Source organism: Hyperoodon ampullatus (genome assembly GCF_949752795.1).
Source record: "Hyperoodon ampullatus genome assembly, chromosome: 7".
Classification (NCBI taxonomy): Eukaryota; Metazoa; Chordata; class Mammalia; order Artiodactyla; family Ziphiidae; genus Hyperoodon; species Hyperoodon ampullatus.
The window spans coordinates 48,195,292-48,213,980 of record NC_136920.1 but is presented as its reverse complement, the minus strand read 5'-3'; the positions used below and the strand labels follow the sequence as shown (position 1 = coordinate 48,213,980).

The following is an 18,689-nucleotide window of genomic DNA, read 5'->3' as shown; positions in this document are numbered from 1 at the left end:
TTATTTTAAAAATACAGCTCACTGTCATGGAAGATTCAAATGGTCCTGGCTAAAAAGGTGGAGCAAACTTTAGAATATTTGTTCTTAGGAAAACTTGCTATAAGCCAAAATCATATAACTAAATGTCTAAACAAGTAATTGATAAAATGGGAGAAATATTCTAGGTGCTAGAGTAAAAGCGATAAACAGACAAAAGTCCTTGCCCTCATGCAGCTAATATTTCATTGTGAGGGGAAAAAATGTTTAATTCTTGTGACAATTCCATTTTAGAAGAAGAAGCAGCTGAGATATAGTGGGATTAAGTAATTTCCCCAAAATTCACACAACCAGTAACTGGTGGAGCTTGGAGTCAAACCCAAATGGTCTGACTGTACAGGGCTTGCTCTTAACAACAACGTAATTCTCCTCTGATAGATAATGAAATGCAATGAATAAAAACAAAGCAGGGAATGATAACAGGGGTTCTGGGACGGTGAGAAGAATATTTTAAGTAGAATGGGGTAGGAATCACTGAGAAGGTGACATTGAAGACTTGAAAGAGATGACTCCCCTTCCCCATGCAGCTATCTGGAGAAATAGCATTTCAGGCCAAGGACAAAGCAAGTGCAAAAATTCAAGGTTCTGAGTGTTTGAGGAGCAGTGAGGAGGCTAGAGAAGCAGGACAGGAGTGAGTGAGGGCTAGGATTTAGATCTGAGAGGTAACTGCGGCCACAAGTTGTAGGGCTCTATAGGTCACTGTGAGGAAATTAACCTTCACTTTGAGTGGGAAGATACCGGCAGGTTTTGACAAAGGAGTCACACCACCTAATGTTCCACCAGAAATGCTAAAACCCTCTCCTCTGTGAAGGTTTCTAGATTGCACGTACACTGTTTGAAAACAGGGCAGTAGAAAACCAGTCACTTAAAATTATATTAAGTATGATACAGTGTCACACTACATGGCACAAAATTCCAATCTCATTTTTCTATCACTTCTGATTTATTTTATAACAAAAAACAAAGTAGAGAGACATTACCACAGAATCAAAAATATGAAAGAACTACTGAGTTGAATTGCAAGGCAAGAGGTACAGCATTTTTCACAAGTATCTTTTAAAAACAAAGGTTTCATAAGGTACAAACTTCCAGTTAGAAGATAAATAACTACTGGGGATGTAATGTACAACATGATGACTACAGTTAACACTGCTGTATGGTACATTTGAAAGTTGTTAAGAGAATAAATTCTAAGAGTTCTCATCATAAGAACAAAACTTTTTCTTTTTCTTCTTTTTGGTAGCTATATAAACTAATGGACGTTAACTAAATTTATTGTGGTAATAACTTCACAATATATGTAAGTGAAGTCATTATGCTGCATGCCTTAAACTTAAACACAGTGCTGTACATCAATTATGTTTCAATAAAACAAGGGGGAAAAAAGGTTTGGTTGAGACTTAATCTTCACTTTACTTTTTCTTATTTTTCAGAACCTGATTAAGAGATTTCTATCTACTGTCCTCTTTTCTTTACAGTAGATTTTCCTGTAGGAAGCCAGGCATTAAAATTCAAGTTGCAGGATATATGCTACTACCAATGCAGCAAATCTTTCTGCATCTGTTGCAGAAAGACCTAATGACTTATTAATAATGGGTTTTCCTTGCAAATCCTTTTTACCCTACCATCCTACAATTGAGTTGCTATATTAAAGGTCTCCAGACCTTCCAAGGGGCATAAGAACAGAAAGCACAGTCACCGTATTTTTGCTTTTAAATTCAAAAACTATAGTCCAGGTATAAGACTGGAAAGATTTATAAGAATATGCAGTTAAATGGAATCTGTTTCTCCCCAACTATATATACTGGTCCACCTCTCTCTGACCAAAAAACTCATGTTAAAGAGTGAGATAAAAAGAGTAAAAGAAGAGAAAAAGAAAACTTTGATGAGAATCATTTCAGCTTGCATCCTTCTCCCAACCCTAAGCCTTTAAAGAAGTTCCCTGACACCAGTGCGGCACAGGAGAATAAAGGGGAAACAATGGTAAAGGAATATCCAGATAGCAAACCCTGAACAGCTTCACAAGATCCTGTCGTACCCCAAGAAGAGCAGGAAGCAGCTAAATGCTCATTTTGCTGCTAGTTTTTGCCCATATACAATAGCTATGAGATACACAGATGGAGTTTTGTTTTTTTTTTTAAGTGAAGAAGCTTTGTGGTTGGAATGAAGAGGAGCAGATGGTGGAGTGGACCTTAAAGCTAGAGACCCTGTGGAAACATGCATCTCAGCTGCAAATGCCAACTTAAAGGAGTGATGACTACTGAAGATTAAGAAGGAAATGTCCCGGGCTTCCCTGGTGGCGCAGTGGTTGAGAGTCCGCCTGCCGATGCAAGGGACACGGGTTCGTGCCCCTGTCTGGGAAGATCCCACATGCTGCGGAGCGGCTGGGCCCGTGATCCATGGCCACTGAGCCTGCGCATCCGGAGCCTGAGCTCCACAACGGGAGAGGCCACAACAGTGAGAGGCCCACGTACCAGAAAAAAAAAAAAAAGAAAGAAAGAAAGAAATGTTCCAGTAGGAGTTATCTCACAGTAGATGCTGACTGATGACCATGACGCTTCTGAAGCTAAATCTGGCCTCTTTACCCCAACACCGAATTAAATCTCAGAGACAGAGTTTTGGATGAAGTAGAAAAGAACAGCTTTATTGCGTTGCCAGGCAAAGGGGGCCACAGCAGACTAATGCCCTCAAAACTGTGTCCCACCTGGAGGGGTTAGTGAGAAGTTTTATAGAATTGGTTCAAAGAGGGCGTGATCAGCTCGTGGACACTCTTCTGATTGGATAGTAGTGAGGTAAGTGGGAGTCACCATTATCAACCTTCTGGTTCGAACCATCTGGGGTCTATGTGCTTGTGGGCAGCATATAGTTAACTTCTCCCACCTGGTGGGGCTTTCAGTATCTGCAAAACAGCTCAAAGATATTGTGTATATCCCTTGAGGGGGAATCAGGACCTTGCCCCAAAGCTGCACTATTGTTTCTCTTTGACTGTTCATCCCTTGTCTCAGGTCCCCTCCCTTCCCTAATTAACAACTCTTTGAAACTGCCCGTTGGAACTCAGAGAAGGACGTGGAGGCTGACTGAAACCTGTAATCAAAGAAATGGGGGACATAGGAAGGATTTTGTGCCCAGGGGCCCCATATGGTCCAGCTCGGTATCACTTCCTTGCATGTCTCTCCCAGCAACATTATTCAGTCCATCAGTACTAATTGAGGCACTGTCCTCAACATAGTGATATACAGTATTACACAATGTCTCTGCTCTCACTGAGATGCAGTGGCAGAATATGTGCCCCAGGGAATTGTTCCCTCTGAGAAAAAAGGATGGTATAGGAAAAGTGGGGGAGTGATTAACTATAAAGCAGAAATGCTTTGAGAAAACCCAGAATTGACTAAGATTCAAGGCTTCATACCAAGATCATGCTGATTTACAGAGAAATAAAGTTAAAATTTCTATGCGCTATTATAGTTCTTTACTATTCATCTGCACCAGGCACTATGCTAGACACTGAGTGTACAATGGTGCCCTTCCTTGTGGAGCCTTCTGCTGGGGTGGCAACACCTCCTTGGCATTAAAATAACACTGGCATCTTGCAGCCAGAAGACATTTGATGCCTATCTGTCTTTAAAATATCCAGTCCAATGGTTACCTGCCCTGAAACGTTCATTCTTATGCTATCAGGTTTTGTCTTTACATTGTCAAAATACTTCAAGAGATTGACTTGACTCTACTAAAACAAAAAACAAAAAGCAAAAACACCAGAACACTAAGTTAAATCCTGAATCCATAAAATAAAGTCATTATTTCAACCACTATTCTTGACTTTTGCCTCAGACTAGTAGACTGCAGTTGTCAGAGGATACCTCCTTTTGCATTTTCCTGCATTATCAATGATTTTGAAAGGCTATGGTTGTCTTAACAAAACCTTTTTTAAAATAAAGGTACTAGTACATATATAACCCACCAGAAAGTAATATCCCAGTGGCACGACCATTGCCTTAGTGTTTTTGAAACTTCTGTTTCCAGAGCCAATGTACCAGTCACATAAGAATATCATTCTTGTTGATTCAGAAGATATTATCCATGACAACTTTGCCAGCTTTGATCAACTAAGGCATACCAATTTATTCTCCACTCTAGTCTACATCATGGGGAGACTTAGCTAAGAGAATAGAAAAGGAGAAGTATAATGGGATAGGCAAGGAGTCCTAAGGCCAGACTGAAGTTGGGAACCAGAGGATGCTTAGAGGGACTTCCTTCTGGTTTAACATATATTTCTTGAGCCTATTATGTGACAAACACTCTTGTGGGTGCTAAGGAATCAGAGAAAAGGGAGATTTATGATTGTTGCCCTTACAGAGCTTACATGTCTTTCCTCACTGCTTTAAATAAGCTCAGTTTGTTCAAAGGAGGGGATACAAAGTGAGAATTAAAAAACATAGAAAGCATAAATGGGTGTTGAATTTTCTCGAAAGCTTTCTCTGCATCTATTGAGATGACCATATGGTTTTTCTCCTTCAATTTGTTAATATGGTGTATCACATTGATTGATTTGCGTATATTGAAGAATCCTTGCATTCCTGGAATAAACCCCACTTGATCATGGTGTATGATCCTTTTAATGTGCTGTTCGATTCTGTTTGCTAGTATTTTGTTGAGGATTTTTGCATCTATGTTCATCAGTGATATTGGCCTATAGTTTTCTTTCTTTGTGACATCCTTGTCTGGTTTTGGTATCAGGGTGATGGTGGCCTCGTAGAATGAGTTTGGGAGTGTTCCTCCCTCTGCTATATTTTGGAAGAGTTTGAGAAGGATAGGTGTTAGCTCATCTCTAAATGTTTGATAGAATTTGCCTGTGGGAAGCAGCCGCATAGCACAGAGAGATCAGCTCAGTGCTTTGTGACCACCTAGATGGGTGGGATAGGGAGGGTGGGAGGGAGGGAGACGCAAGAGGGAAGAGATATGGGAACATATGTATATGTATAACTGATTCACTCTGTTATAAAGCAGAAACTAACACACCATTGTAAAGCAATTATACTCCAATAAAGATGTAAAAAAAAAAAACATAAAAAGCATTTGTACTACATCTTCAGAATCAACCTAGGCTAATGTTATTCTAAGCTTTTCTGGTTATGAACTTCATTTTCACTTCATTTCTCAATTACTGTTCTTCATTTAGACCATTTTAGTAACAATTTAATTTGGACTCACTTTCCAAACTTTGACTTTAGAAAGCCGACCCCCACAGGACAAGATCCTCAGCTGTCCTGGCCCAGGTCACTGAGACCCCAAATAAGAGATGCTTTTCCCCTGTGCCCATTTCTATCTTCAGTGAAATAAACCAGCCATAACTGTCTCTTTGCCTTACATAGCCCATTAAGGAAGAGCAATGAGACTTATTTCAGAAGCATATTGATTGGAGTTAGTGTGCATTCATGTTCTTATATTTTGGGTATAAGTGGCCAATATTTAAATCATCATAGACTGACGACTTCCCAAACAAGGGATTTTAAGATGTATAGAATAGAGTTAAAAGAAACCCTAAATTGCACATGGAAAAACCCAGATTACATTAAATATATTTTGCCTATCCTCATTTTGATATTGAAAAATAAAAAAGCTAATAACCATGTGAATTTTTTCTCATCATTCTTCCTTATATTGATGGTATCTGTTCATAAACCAATTAAAAGTCTTGATTTATATGGATTCAATCAAGTAATCTTTTAGATAACCACTGAGTAAATAGCCTGAAGGATTTTTTAAATGAGGTTTCTAGCTGACATATTTGTTGAAAGGATACTAATCATAAACCAAAGTCATTACATGTATATATCAATTCCTGGAAAATCTTTATCCTTAAGAAAATCTACATATAGCAAGATCACGTAAATTGAATCATTTGAATACACAAAAAGCCCATAAAAGTAGATAACAAAGAGATATACAATAGAAAAGTGAGAAAAGAATATGAATAAATTCACAGAAAAGCAGATTAAAATACCCAACAAACATATGAAACAATGCTCAAATTCACTAATAGTCTGGAAACAGGAAATTAAGTTAAAAATGAAGCATCACTAAGCTTATTAAACTGGCAAAAATTAAGAAGAGCAGTAACACCTATTGTTGGGATAGATATGAGATAAAATTGTACTGACATGCAGTGGCAGCAGAAATGTGAAAGGTGAAATCAGTCTGGCAACACTTATTTAAATTAAAATTTTGCATACCCTTGAAGCCAGTAATACCACCTCTGAGAATCTATCCTATAGATATAAAAAGCATCAGTAAGTTTGAATGAACATGTAATCATTAGATTGCAGCATTATTCATAGTGGCAGAAAACTGGAAACAGTAAATTCCTATTAAGTGGGGAATGACTGAATTAATTATGATAGAGTCAATATGAAATTATTCATCCATGAGAAGAATGAACTAAAGCTATACCAGACAAATTGAAGAAACATTCAAATAATATGAACATTTTTTTGAGAAACAATTACTGTGCAAAATTCTGTGTGTATATGTGTGTGCATGCTCCAGTATGGAGATATATATATATATATATATATATATATATATATATATATATATATATATATATATATATATATCCATCTCCAATATACATGCATATAGTTTATATATATATTATATGAGTGAAGAAAGATTAAACACATTAATCTTTGTACCTTGTACGTGAGGAGGGTAGAGCTAATGCAGCATAGGAAGGAAACAAGTAAAAGAAGAGACATGCAAAAATGAAAGTTTTAAAAAAAGAACTTCATTTAGAATAAAAACATATATTTGATAATTTGAAAATTTATACCAAATTAGGTATATGTCTGGGACTATGCATCTAGAAATTTACTAAAAATAATTTTTAAAAATTCAAAAAGAGAAAATATCAAAGCAATAAGAGGCTACAAAAAATATAGGAGAATAGTTAACTAACTAACCCTGGAATGAGGAAGCACAAAGCAAAAAGAATTTTTTTAAAAAGGTGGTAAATTTTATCACATAAAAATTTTAAATATTTTGAATGTCAAAAAGCACTATAAGCAAAATTAACAGTAATCCACAAACTAAAAATATTGCAACAGTTATGACAAAAGGCATATTTCATAAATAAAATGCTCTTGCAAAACCAAAAGAATTCTAGCACCACTTAGAAAAATGGACAAAACACTTGAATAAATCACAAAAGAAATATAAATAGCCAATAATCATAAGAAAGTACAGTTCAGTCTCAATAATAAATAATTTCAACCTAAAGCATTAAGTAACAAATTTTATCTATTAATATGATAAAATACTTTAAATAATTAATGCTACTAAGGGTATAAGTAGATATGCCTTTTCAAACACTGCTGGTAACACCTTTCCACAAAGCACTTTGACAACGTCACAAGAGCCTTAGAAATGTCAATATCCTTGGCCTCAGTAGTTTCATTTATAAAATCAACCCTAATGAAATAATTGGAAAAAGCACAAGGGTTTATATACATGGATGGCCATTACACATTGCTCAGAGCAGAAAACTGGAGATAGCCTCAATTCTGAATGGAGAAATGCTCAAGTAAGTTCCAAATGGTGGAATATACTATAGCCATTAAAATATTTTCAAAAAAATATTTAATGACATGATATGTATAAATACTATTAGTACAGCATTCAACTTATAAGTCATAAAAACACCCTACATGCTGTTATCCCAATTTTATGTACATATATTTGCACAGAAAAAAAGACTGAAGAAGTCAAAATAATTACTTCTAGGTATTGAAATTAAGATGTTTTAATGCTTCTAAGTATTTTATAAATGTCACATAGTTGGTATCTATGAATTAACACATTATTGTCACTGTTAACTTTTTCTTCAAGGAATCAAGGTAATCATTAGACTCAGTCTCACTCAGTTTCCAAATCAATTCTGAGCAGGATGGAAAGTACATCAGAGGCCTCAATCTTAACAATTCAAAGATTCAGCAATCAAAGTGCCATTGATTAGCACTAGGATTCCATGTACCTTCCAAATCAGCTACACAACCCCAATTTTGACGGACTGTGTGTGTTACATGCACACACACTACTACCTGCCTTCAAAGTACTGACTGCCACTTAAAAACATTATTGATCAGCCCCTGCCTCCATATTAACCTCAGCTATGAAACTGAGACATAACTCAACTTCCCTTACTCCTTCGTAACTGTTAACGCCAACAGTAGTCTCCAAACTTTTGATTCCACAATCCTGTGTGTAAAAATCCATTTGAGCGTACAATTCTAATAGCTTTATTAATTTTTTTTGGAATTTTATTTTATTTACTTTTAATAGAGCAGGTTCTTGTTAGTTATCTATTTTATACATATTAGTGTATATATGTCAATCCCAATCTCCCAATTCAAAACACCACCACCACCACCTCCGGCCACTTTCCCCCCTTGGTGTCCATACATTTGTTCTCTACATCTGTATCTCAATTTCTGCCCTGCAAACAGGTTCATATGTACCATTTTTCTAGGTTCCACATAGATGCGTTAATATACGATATTTGTTTTTCTCTTTCTGACTTACTTCACTCCGTATGACAGTCTCTAGATCCATCCATGTCTCTACAAATGACCCAATTTCATTCCTTTTTATGACTAAGCAATATCCCATTGTACATATGTACCACATCTTCTTTATCCATTTGTCTGTCTATGGGCATGGGGGTTGCTCCCATGACCTGGCTATTGTAAATAATGCTGCAATGAACATTGGGGTGTATGTGCCTTTTTGAATTATAGTTTTCTCTGGGTATATGCCCAGGAGTGGGATTGCTGGGTCATATGGTAATTCTATTTTTAGTTTCTTAAGGAACCTCGATACTGTTCTCCATAGTGGCTGTATCAATTTACATTCCCACCAACAGTGCAAGAGGGTTCTCTTTTCTCCACACCCTCTCCAGCATTTGTTGTTTGTAGATTTTGTGATGTTGCCCATCCTAACTGGTGTGAGGTGATACCTCACTGCAGTTTTGATATGCATTTCTCTAATAATTAGTGATACTGAGCAGTTTTTCATATGCTTCTTGACCATCTGTATATCTTCTTTAGAGAAATGTCTATTTAGATCTTCTGCCCACTTTTGGATTGGGTTGTTTGTTTTTTTGATATTGAGCTGCATGAGCAACTTGTAAATTTTGGAGATTAATCCTTTGTCCGTTGATTCATTTGCAAATATTTTCTCCCATTCTAAGGGTTCGCTTTTCATCTTGTTTGCAGTTTCCTTTGCTGTGCAAAAGCTTTTAACTTTCATTAGGTCCCATTTGTTTATTTTTGTTTTTATTTCCATTACTCTAGGAGGTGGATAAAAAAGATCTTAGTGTGATTTATGTCAAAGTGTTCTTCCTGTGTTTTCCTCTAAGAGATTTATAGTGTCTGGGCTTACATTTATGTCTCTAATCCATTTTGAGTTTATTTTTGTGTATGGTTTAGGGAGTGTTCTAATTTCATTCTTTTGCATGTAGCTGTACAGTTTTTCCAGCACCACTTACTGAAGAGACTGTTTTTTCTCCATTGTATATCCTTGCCTCCTTTGTCATAGATTAGTTGACCATAGGTGTATGGGTTTATCTATGGGCGTTCTAACCTGTTCCATTGATCTATATTTCTGTTTTTGTGTCAGTACCATATTGTCTTGAATACTGTAGCTTTGTAGTATAGTCTGAAGTCAGGGAGCCTGATTCGTCCAGCTCCGTTTTGTTCCCTCAAGACTGCTTTGGCTATTCGGGGTCTTTTGTGTTTCCATACAAATTTTAAGATTTTTTGTTCTAGTTCTGTTAAAAAGGCCATTGGTAATTTGATAGGGATTGCATTGAATCTGTAGATTGCTTTCGGTAGTATAGTCAATTTCACAATATTGATTCCTCCAATCCAAGAACATGGTATATCTCTCCATCTGTTTGTATCATCTTTAATTTCTTTCATCAGTGTCTTATAGTTTTCTGCATACAGGTCTTTTGTCTCCCTAGTTTTATTCCTAGGTATTTTATTCTTTTTGTTGCAATGGTAAATGTGAGTGTTTCCTGAATTTCTCTTTCAGATTTTTTATCATTAGTGTATAGGAATGCAAGAGATTTCTCTGCATTAATTTTGTATCCTGCAACTTTACCAAATTCATTGATTAGCTCTAGTAGTTTTCTGGTGGCATCTTTAGCATTCTCTATAAATAGTATCATGTCATCTGCAAACAGTGACAGTTTTACTTCTTCTTTTCCAAATTGTATTTCTTATATTTCTTTTTCTTCTCTGATTTCCATGGCAAGGACTTCCAAAATTATATGTCATATATGGCCTTCAATATGTTGAGATAGGTTCCCTAGGTTCCCTCTATGCCCACTTTCTGGAGAGTTTTTATCATAAATGGGTGTTGAATTTTGTCAAAAGCTTTTTCTGCATCTATTGAGATGGTCATATGATTTTTCTTCTTCAATTTGTTAATATGGTGTATCACATTGATTGGTTTGCATATACAGAAGAATGCCTGCATCCCTGGGATAAATCACACTTGATCATGGTGTATGATTCTTTTAATCTGTTGTTGGATTCTGTTTGCTAGTATTTTGTTGAGGATTTTTGCATCTATATTCAGGAGTCATATAGGTCTGTAATTGTCTTTTTTTGTAGTATCTTTGTCTGGTTTTGGTATCAGTGTGATGGTGGCCTCATAGAACGAGCTTGGGAGTATTCCTTTGCAAGTTTTTGGAAGAGTTTGAGAAGGATGGGTGTTAGCTCTTCTCTAAATGTTTGATAGAATTCACCTGTGAAGCCATCTGGTCCTGGACTTTTCTTTGTTGGAAGATTTATAATTACAGCTTCAATTTCATTACTTGTTATTGGTCTGTTTATATTTTCTATTTCTTCCTGGTTCGGACTTGGAAGGTTATACCTTTCTAAGAATTTGTCCATTTCTTGCAGGTCTTCCATTATTTTGGCATAGAGTTGCTTGTAGTAGTCTCTTAGGATGCTTTGTATTTCTGCACTGTCTGTTGGAACTTCTCCTTTTTCATTTCTAATTTTATTGATTTAAGTCCTCTCCCTCTTTTTCTTGATGAGTCTGGCTAATGGTTTATCAATTTCGTTTATCTTCTCAAAGAACCAGCTTTTAGTTTTATTGATCTTTGCTATTGTTTTCTTTGTTTCTATTTCATTTATTTCTGCTCTGATCTTTATGATTTCTCTCCTAGTAACTTTGGATTTTGTTTGTTCTTCTTTCTCTAGTTCCTTTAGGTGTAAAGTCAAATTGAGTATTTGAGATGTTTGCTGTTTCTTGAGGTAGGATTGTATTGCTAAAAACTTCCCTCTTAGAACTGCTTTTGCTGCATCCCATAGGTTTTGGATCATTGTGTTTTCATTGTCATTTGTCTCTAGGTATTTTTTGATTTCCTCTTTGATTTCTTCAGTGATCTCTTGATTATTTAGTAACGTATTGTTCAGCCTCCATGTGTTTGTGTTTTTTATGTATTTTCCCCTGTAATTGATTTTTAAACTCATAGCATTGTGGTCAGAAAAGATGCTTGATATGATTTCAATTTTCTTAAATTTACTGAGGCTTGATTTCTGACCCAAGATGTGATCTATCTTGGAGAATGTTCTGTGCGCACTTGAGAAGGAAGTGTAATCTGCTGCTTTTGGATGGAATGTCCTATAAATGTCAATTAAATCTATCTGGTCTATTGTGTCATTTAAAGCTTGTGTTTCCTTATTAATTTTCTGTCTGGAGGATCTGTTCATTGGTGTAAGTGAGGTGTTAAAGTCCCCCACTATAACTGTATTACTGTCGATTTCCCCTTTTAGAGCTGTTAGAGGTTGCCTTATATATTGAGGTGCTCCTATGTTGGGTGCCTATATATTTATAATTGTTATATCTTCTTCTTGGATTGATCCCTTGATCATTATGTAGTGTCCTTCCTTGTCTCTTGTATCATTATTTTAAAGTCTATTTTATCTGATATGAGTATTGCTACTTCAGCTTTCTTTTGATTTCCACTTGCATGGAATATCTTTGTCCATCTCCTCACTTTCATTCTGTATGTGGCCCTAGGTCTGAAGTGGGTATCTTGTAGACAGCATATATATGGGTTTTGTTTTGGTATCCATTCAGCGAGCCTGTGTCTTTTGGTTAGAGCATTTGATCCATTCACGTTTAAGGTAATTATCGATATGTATGTTCCTATTACCATTTTCTTAATTGTTTTGTATTTGTTTTTGTAGGTCCTTTTCTTCTCTTGTGTTTCCCACTTAGAGAAGTTCCTTTATCATTTGTTGTAGAGCTGCTTTGGTGGTGCTTAATTCTCTTAGCTTTTCCTTGTCTGTAAAGCTTGAGATATCTCCATCGAATCTGAATGAGATCCTTGCCAGGTAGAGTAATCTTGGTTGTAGGTTTTTCCCTTTCATCACTTTAAATATGTCATGCCACTCCCTTCTGGCTTGTAGAGTTTCTGCTGAGAAATCAGCTGTTAACCTTATGGGAGTTCCCTTATGCTGTCATTTTTCCTTTGCTGCTTTCAATAACTTTTCTGTGTCTTTAATTTTTGCCAGTTTGATTGCTGTGTGTCTTGGTGTGTTTCTCCTTGGGTTTATCCCATACGTGACTGTCTGTGCTTCCTGGACTTGGGTGGCAATTTCCTTTCCCATGTTAGGGAAGTTTTCAACTATAATCTCTTCAAATATTTTCTCGGGTCCTTTCTCTCTCTCTTCTCCTTCTAGGACCCCTATAATGCGAATGTTGTTGCATTTAATGTTGTCCCAGAGGTCTCTTAGGCTGTCTTCATTTCTTTTCATTCTTTATTCTTTATTCTTTTCCAGCAGTGAATTCCTGCATTCTGTCTTCCAGGTCACTTATCCATTCTTCTGCCTCAGTTATTCTCCTATTGATTCCTTCTATTGTATTTTTCAATTCAGTTATTCTTTGTTCATCTCTGTTTGTTTCTTCTTTAATTCTTCTAGGCCTTTGTTAAACATTTCTTGCATCTTCTTGATGTTTGCCTCCATTCCTTTTCTGAGGTCCTGGATCATCTTCACTATCATTATCCTCAATTCTTTTTCTGTAAGGTTGTCTATCTCCACTTCATTTAGTTGTTTTTCTGGGGTTTTGCCTTGTTCCTTCATGTGGGACATAGCCCTCTGCCTTTTTATCTCATCTGTCTTTCTGGGAATGTGGTTTTTGGTCCACAGGCTGCAGGACTGTAGTTCTTCTTGCTTCTGCTGTCTGCCCTCTGGTGGATGCGGCTATCTAAGAGGCTTGTGCAAGTTTCCTGATGGGAGGGATTGGTGGTGGGTAGAGCTGGCTGTTGCTCTGGTGGGCAGAGCTCAGTAAAACTTTAATCTGCTTGTGTGCTAATGGGTGGGGCTGGGTTCCCTCCCTGTTGGTTGTTTGGCCTGAGGTGACCCAACACTGGATCCTACCCGGGCTCTTTGGTGGGGTTAATGGTGGACTCTGGGATGGCTCACACCAAGGAGTACTTCCCAGAACTTCTGCTGCCAGTGTCCTTGTCCCCCGCCTCTGCAGGAGACCATCCAGCCCTAGCAGGTAGGTTGGTTCACTCTCCTATGGGGTCACTGGTCCTTCCCTTGGGTCCCAATGCACACACTTCTTTGTGTGTGCCATCCAAGAGTGGAGTCTCTTTTTCCCCCAGTCCTGTCAAAGTCTGTCTCCTTGTGGCTTCTCCTTTTTCTTTGGATATGAGGTATCTATTTTGATGAGTTCCAGTGTCTTCCTGTTGATCATTGTTCAGCAGTTAGGTGTGATTACAGTGCTCACACAAGAGGGAGTAAGGGCTCTTCCTTCTACTCCACCATCTTGCGAGATGTCTCTCTAATAGCCTCATATTTATTTTTAAATATACATGTATTACTGTTATATGTTTTAAATAATTAAATATATTTTATAAATTACCTAAATATAAAAGATTAGAAAGAATGTGATAAAAAGCAATATAAATGGGAGTTCTATCATTTTGTTCCTATACCCCAATGAATTGTTTTATTTGCCCCAGTATATATGGCTCTTCTACAGATATCACAGCCTTAGACCACACTCTCCAATCCCACTATCCATCTCCTTCCCCCACTGCATCAGAAGCATGTTCTGAAATTCAAGAATGCCTTATTTTGTGTTGGTCAAAAAGTGCCTTCGGTTTTTAAGTAAAAATAAAAGACATATTTTTCATTTTTACCAAGAACTTTATTGAACAATGTATTCAACCTTTTGTTCCACTACCTTCTGCCATTTTTCAGGCAACTTCATAATTCTATCTTCCCAAAACGTTTTATCTTTTTCAGCAAAGAACTGTTCCAGGTGCCTTTTACAGTCTTCCAGAAAATTGAAATTTTTTTCCATTAAGAGAATTTTGTAAAGACCGAAATAAATGGAAATTTGAAGGTGCAATGTCTGGTGAATATAGTAGATGAATCAGAACTTCCCAGCCAAGCTGTAAGTTTTTACTTGGTCATCAAAGAAACATGTAGCCTTGCATTATCCTGATGGAATATTATGCGTTTTCTGTTGACTAATTTCGGACACTTTTTGCTGAGTGCTGCTTTCAGTTGGTCTAATTGGGAGCCGTACTTGTTGGAATTAATCGTTTGGTTTCCTGGAAGGAGCTCATAGTAGAGGACTCCCTTCCAATCCCACCATATACACAACATGCCCTTCTTTAGATGAAGACCGGCCTTTGGTGTGGTTAGTGGTGGTTCATTTCGTTTGACCCATGATCTCTTCCATTCCACATTATTGTACAGTATCCACTTTTCACTGCCCATCACAATTTGTTTTAAAAACAGAACATTTTCATTACGTTTAAGTAGAGAATCAGTGAAAGGTTTTTTTCCCTTAACTTATGTGGAACCCAAACATCAAAGCGATGAACATAACCAAGCTGGTACAAAATAATTTTCAACACTTGATTTGGATATTTTGAGTATGTTGGCTATCTCCCGTGTGGTATAATGTTGATTGGTCTCAATTTGATCGCTATCAACTACAACTGGTCTACCTGACTGTGGAGCATCGTCCAGCAAGAAATCTCTAGCACAAAATTTGCAAATTACTTTTGCCATATTTGATCAGTCACAGCACCTTCTCCATACACTGCACAAATCTTTTTTTGTGTTTCAGTTGCATTTTTACCTTTCTTGAAATAATAAAGCATAATATGCCAAAAATGTTGCTTTTTTTCTTCCATATTGAATATTAAAATGACTAAACAAAAATTCACCAATTTTGATGTCTTTTTTATAATGCACATTGATATGACAACTGTCACATACAATCTAACAAAATTGTTTCAAATGAAATTAAAGACAGCTAAGTGCTACTAGAGTCATCTTACAGAAAAAACCGAATGAAACTTTTGGCCCACCCAATACTTGAATTAGCTCAAACTATGACAATATTCATAACAGAACTCACTTATATAATATGAAGAACCATGTCCTTCCTATGCCTATTTTATCTTTCAGCAAAATCTGGATTTTCAAATGTAAATAATATATACAGCATGGTATGTAATATTGGTATGTAATATTGGCAGTATGGCATGTAACTAAGTTTCTGTTATTATTGTTCACATTTGTTGATAATGATTACTGCAACAACTACCACTACTAACTGCTACTTCTTTACTGGTAGAAATAATTTTGGTATTTACTGGTATAAATAAATATTTAGTACTTTAAAAGTTTCAGTAATATACCTCTACAGACTTTTGAAGGTTATCATGGCATGGAGCAAGAAGGGATGTCTTCTCCCATTTCTGTGCAACTTGATTGGCTTCTTCTATCTTCTGCTCACAACTTTTTTGAGAGTTTAGCAATGTCATCTCATAAAATTCTTGAATATCTATAAAGAAATGCAAGGGAAAAATCATAATGTCATATACACCTCACAGATAGCTTCTCCATGTACATGTATATGGAAAATTTTGTTGATTAAAAAAACTACATAAACATGTATTCAAAGAAAAACAACAAAAATAGAGGAAATCCTAAAAATTGCATTTTTACCTGTATGAAAATTCTTATAGCAACTTTATTCAGAACTGCAAAAATTGGAAGAAATCAAAATATCCTTCAATTAGTGAATGGATAAACAAACTGTAGTAAATTCATTTAATGGAATACTATTCAGCAATAAGAATGAATATCAAACCATGTAAAAACATGGATGAATCTTAAATATATATTTCTAAGTTTAAAAATCCCAGGTATGTAGCTGGGCTACATAGTATATGATTCCATTTATATAATGTTTGGAAAAAGCAAAACTAAAGAGACAATAAAATAATCAGTGATTTCTAGAGGCTCTGGGAGAGGAGAGGAGGGTTGAATACATAAAGCACAGGGTGATGAAAACATTCTGTAATAATACTGTAATGGTGGGCACCTAACAAGAAGCATTTGTCAAAACCCAAAGAATTTTACAGCACAAAGAGTAAACCAAGTGCATGCAAATTTAAAAAATCATTTAGGAGGTCAGGGAATCCCAAGATGCTCAGACTGTGACAAAAGAATCTAACTAAATTACAAATGAATGAAATAACCTCACTGAAGGCAGTAGGAGAAAAAGTTGATAACGTAAAAATGAGTAGAGACTGTAAAACCAAAGACAAAGAAACTACACAAAAGCATCCTAGTCTATACTCTACTTGGTAAATTTGTTTCTCATGGAAACCAAGTCAACAATTTTGAAGCCACTGTACATATATAACTAGAACTGAACAATTAAATAAATGGACGGTAGATAGTGGGAGGCAGGTTTCTCACTGTTGGAGTAGGAAGTTACAAAAAAGAAAGGGGTGGGGTGTCATACTAGACTGAGACATATGATTTTGGATTAGATTTGAACACAACATTACAGACTCCTGTTTGGCTTAACAGAGATATGAATAGATACATATAGAAATACTTACAAATATGCATACACACAGGTTAGTATAAACACATATATTCCCTAACTCTGTCTGTTGAAATGGCCTAAAAGTAATGACTTTGGCCTCTATACAGCCTTCTCCACCAAATGGTAGAGGGTAATGAATAAGTACAGTTGGTATTAGCTTAGAATTGGGGGTATCTATATGAATTCAAAAGTTGTGGAAGGAAGGAAGAGAGGGAGGGAGGGAGGACGGAAGCCCAGAGATAAACCCAGGCACATATGGTCACCTTATTTTTGATAAAGGAGGCAAGAATATACAATGGAGAAAAGACAGCCTCTTCAATAAGTGGTGCTGGGAAAACTGGACAGCTACATGTAAAAGAATGAAATTAGAACACTCCGTAACACCATACACAAAAATAAACTCAAAACGGATTAAAGATCTAAATGTAAGGCCAGACACTATAAAACTCTTAGTGGAAAACATAGGCAGAACACTCTATGACATAAATCACAGCAAGATCCATTTTCACCCACCTCCTAGAGAAATGGAAATAACAACAAAAATAAACAAATGGGACCTAATGAAAGTTAAAAGCTTTTGCACAGCAAAGGAAACCATAAACAAGACGAAAAGACAACCCCCAGAATGGGAGAAAATATTTGCAAATGAATCAATGGACAAAGGATTAATCTCCAAAATATACAAGCAGTTCATGCAGCTCAATATCAAAAAAAATAAACAACCCAATCCAAAAATGGGCAAAGATCTACATAGACATTTCTCCAAAGAAGATATACAGATTGCCAACAAACACATGAAAGGATGCTCAACATCACTAATCATTAGAGAAATGCAAATCAAAAGTACAATGAGGCATCACCTCACACTGGTCAGAATGGCCATCATCAAAACATCTAGAAACAATAAATGTTGGAGAGGGTGTGGAGAAAAGGGAACCCTCTTGCACTGTTGGTGGGAATGTAAATTGATACAGCCACTATGGAGAACAGTAGGCAGGTTCCTTAAAAATCTAAAAATAGAACTACCATATGACTCAGCAATCCCACTACTGGGCATATAGCCTGAGAGAACCAAAATTCAAAAAGAGTCATGTACCACAATGTCCACAGCAGCTCTATTTACAAGAGCCAGGACATGGAAGCAACCTATGTGCCCATCGACAGATGAATGGATAAAGAAGATGTGGCACATATATAAAATGGAATATTGCTCAGACATAAAAAGTAATGAAATTGAGTTATTTGTAGTGAGGTGGATGGACCTAGAGTCTGTCATACAGAGTGAAGTAAGTCAGAAAGAGAAAAACAAATACTGTATGCTAACACATATATATGGAATCTAAAAAAAAAAAAAAAAAAGTTTCTGATGAACCTAGAGGCAGGACAGCAATAAAGATGCAGATGTAGAGAATGGACTTGAGGACATGGGGACCCGGAAGCGTAAGCTGGGATGAAGCGAGAGAGTAACACTGACTTATATACACTACCAAATGTAAAATAGGTAGTGGGACGCAGCTGCATAGCACCGCGAGATCACCTCGGTGCTTTGTGACCACCTAGAGGAGTGGGATAGGGAGGGTGGGAGGGAAGTGCTAGAGAGAGGGGATATGGGGATATATGTATACATAAAGCTGATTCAGTTTGTTATACAGCACAGACTAACACAACATTTTAAAGTAATTATACTCCAATAAAGATGTTAAAAA

The 18,689-nt window shown here is 36.4% G+C and overlaps 1 protein-coding gene across 6 annotated transcripts in view; it reads right to left on the bottom strand.

Annotated features, from left to right (window-relative positions):
• The window catches only part of DLG2 (discs large MAGUK scaffold protein 2), a gene marked incomplete at its 5' end in the record, with an annotated part of 2,112,028 nt that overhangs the window by 1,778,520 nt on the left and 314,819 nt on the right, over positions 1-18,689 (bottom strand). For all 6 annotated transcript variants that reach the window (XM_079707355.1, XM_079707356.1, XM_079707361.1 and 3 more), the window contains one exon: positions 15,782-15,927. In XM_079707355.1, coding sequence (XP_079563481.1) covers positions 15,782-15,927 — 146 coding nt within the window. The remainder of the gene's footprint in view (positions 1-15,781; positions 15,928-18,689) is intronic.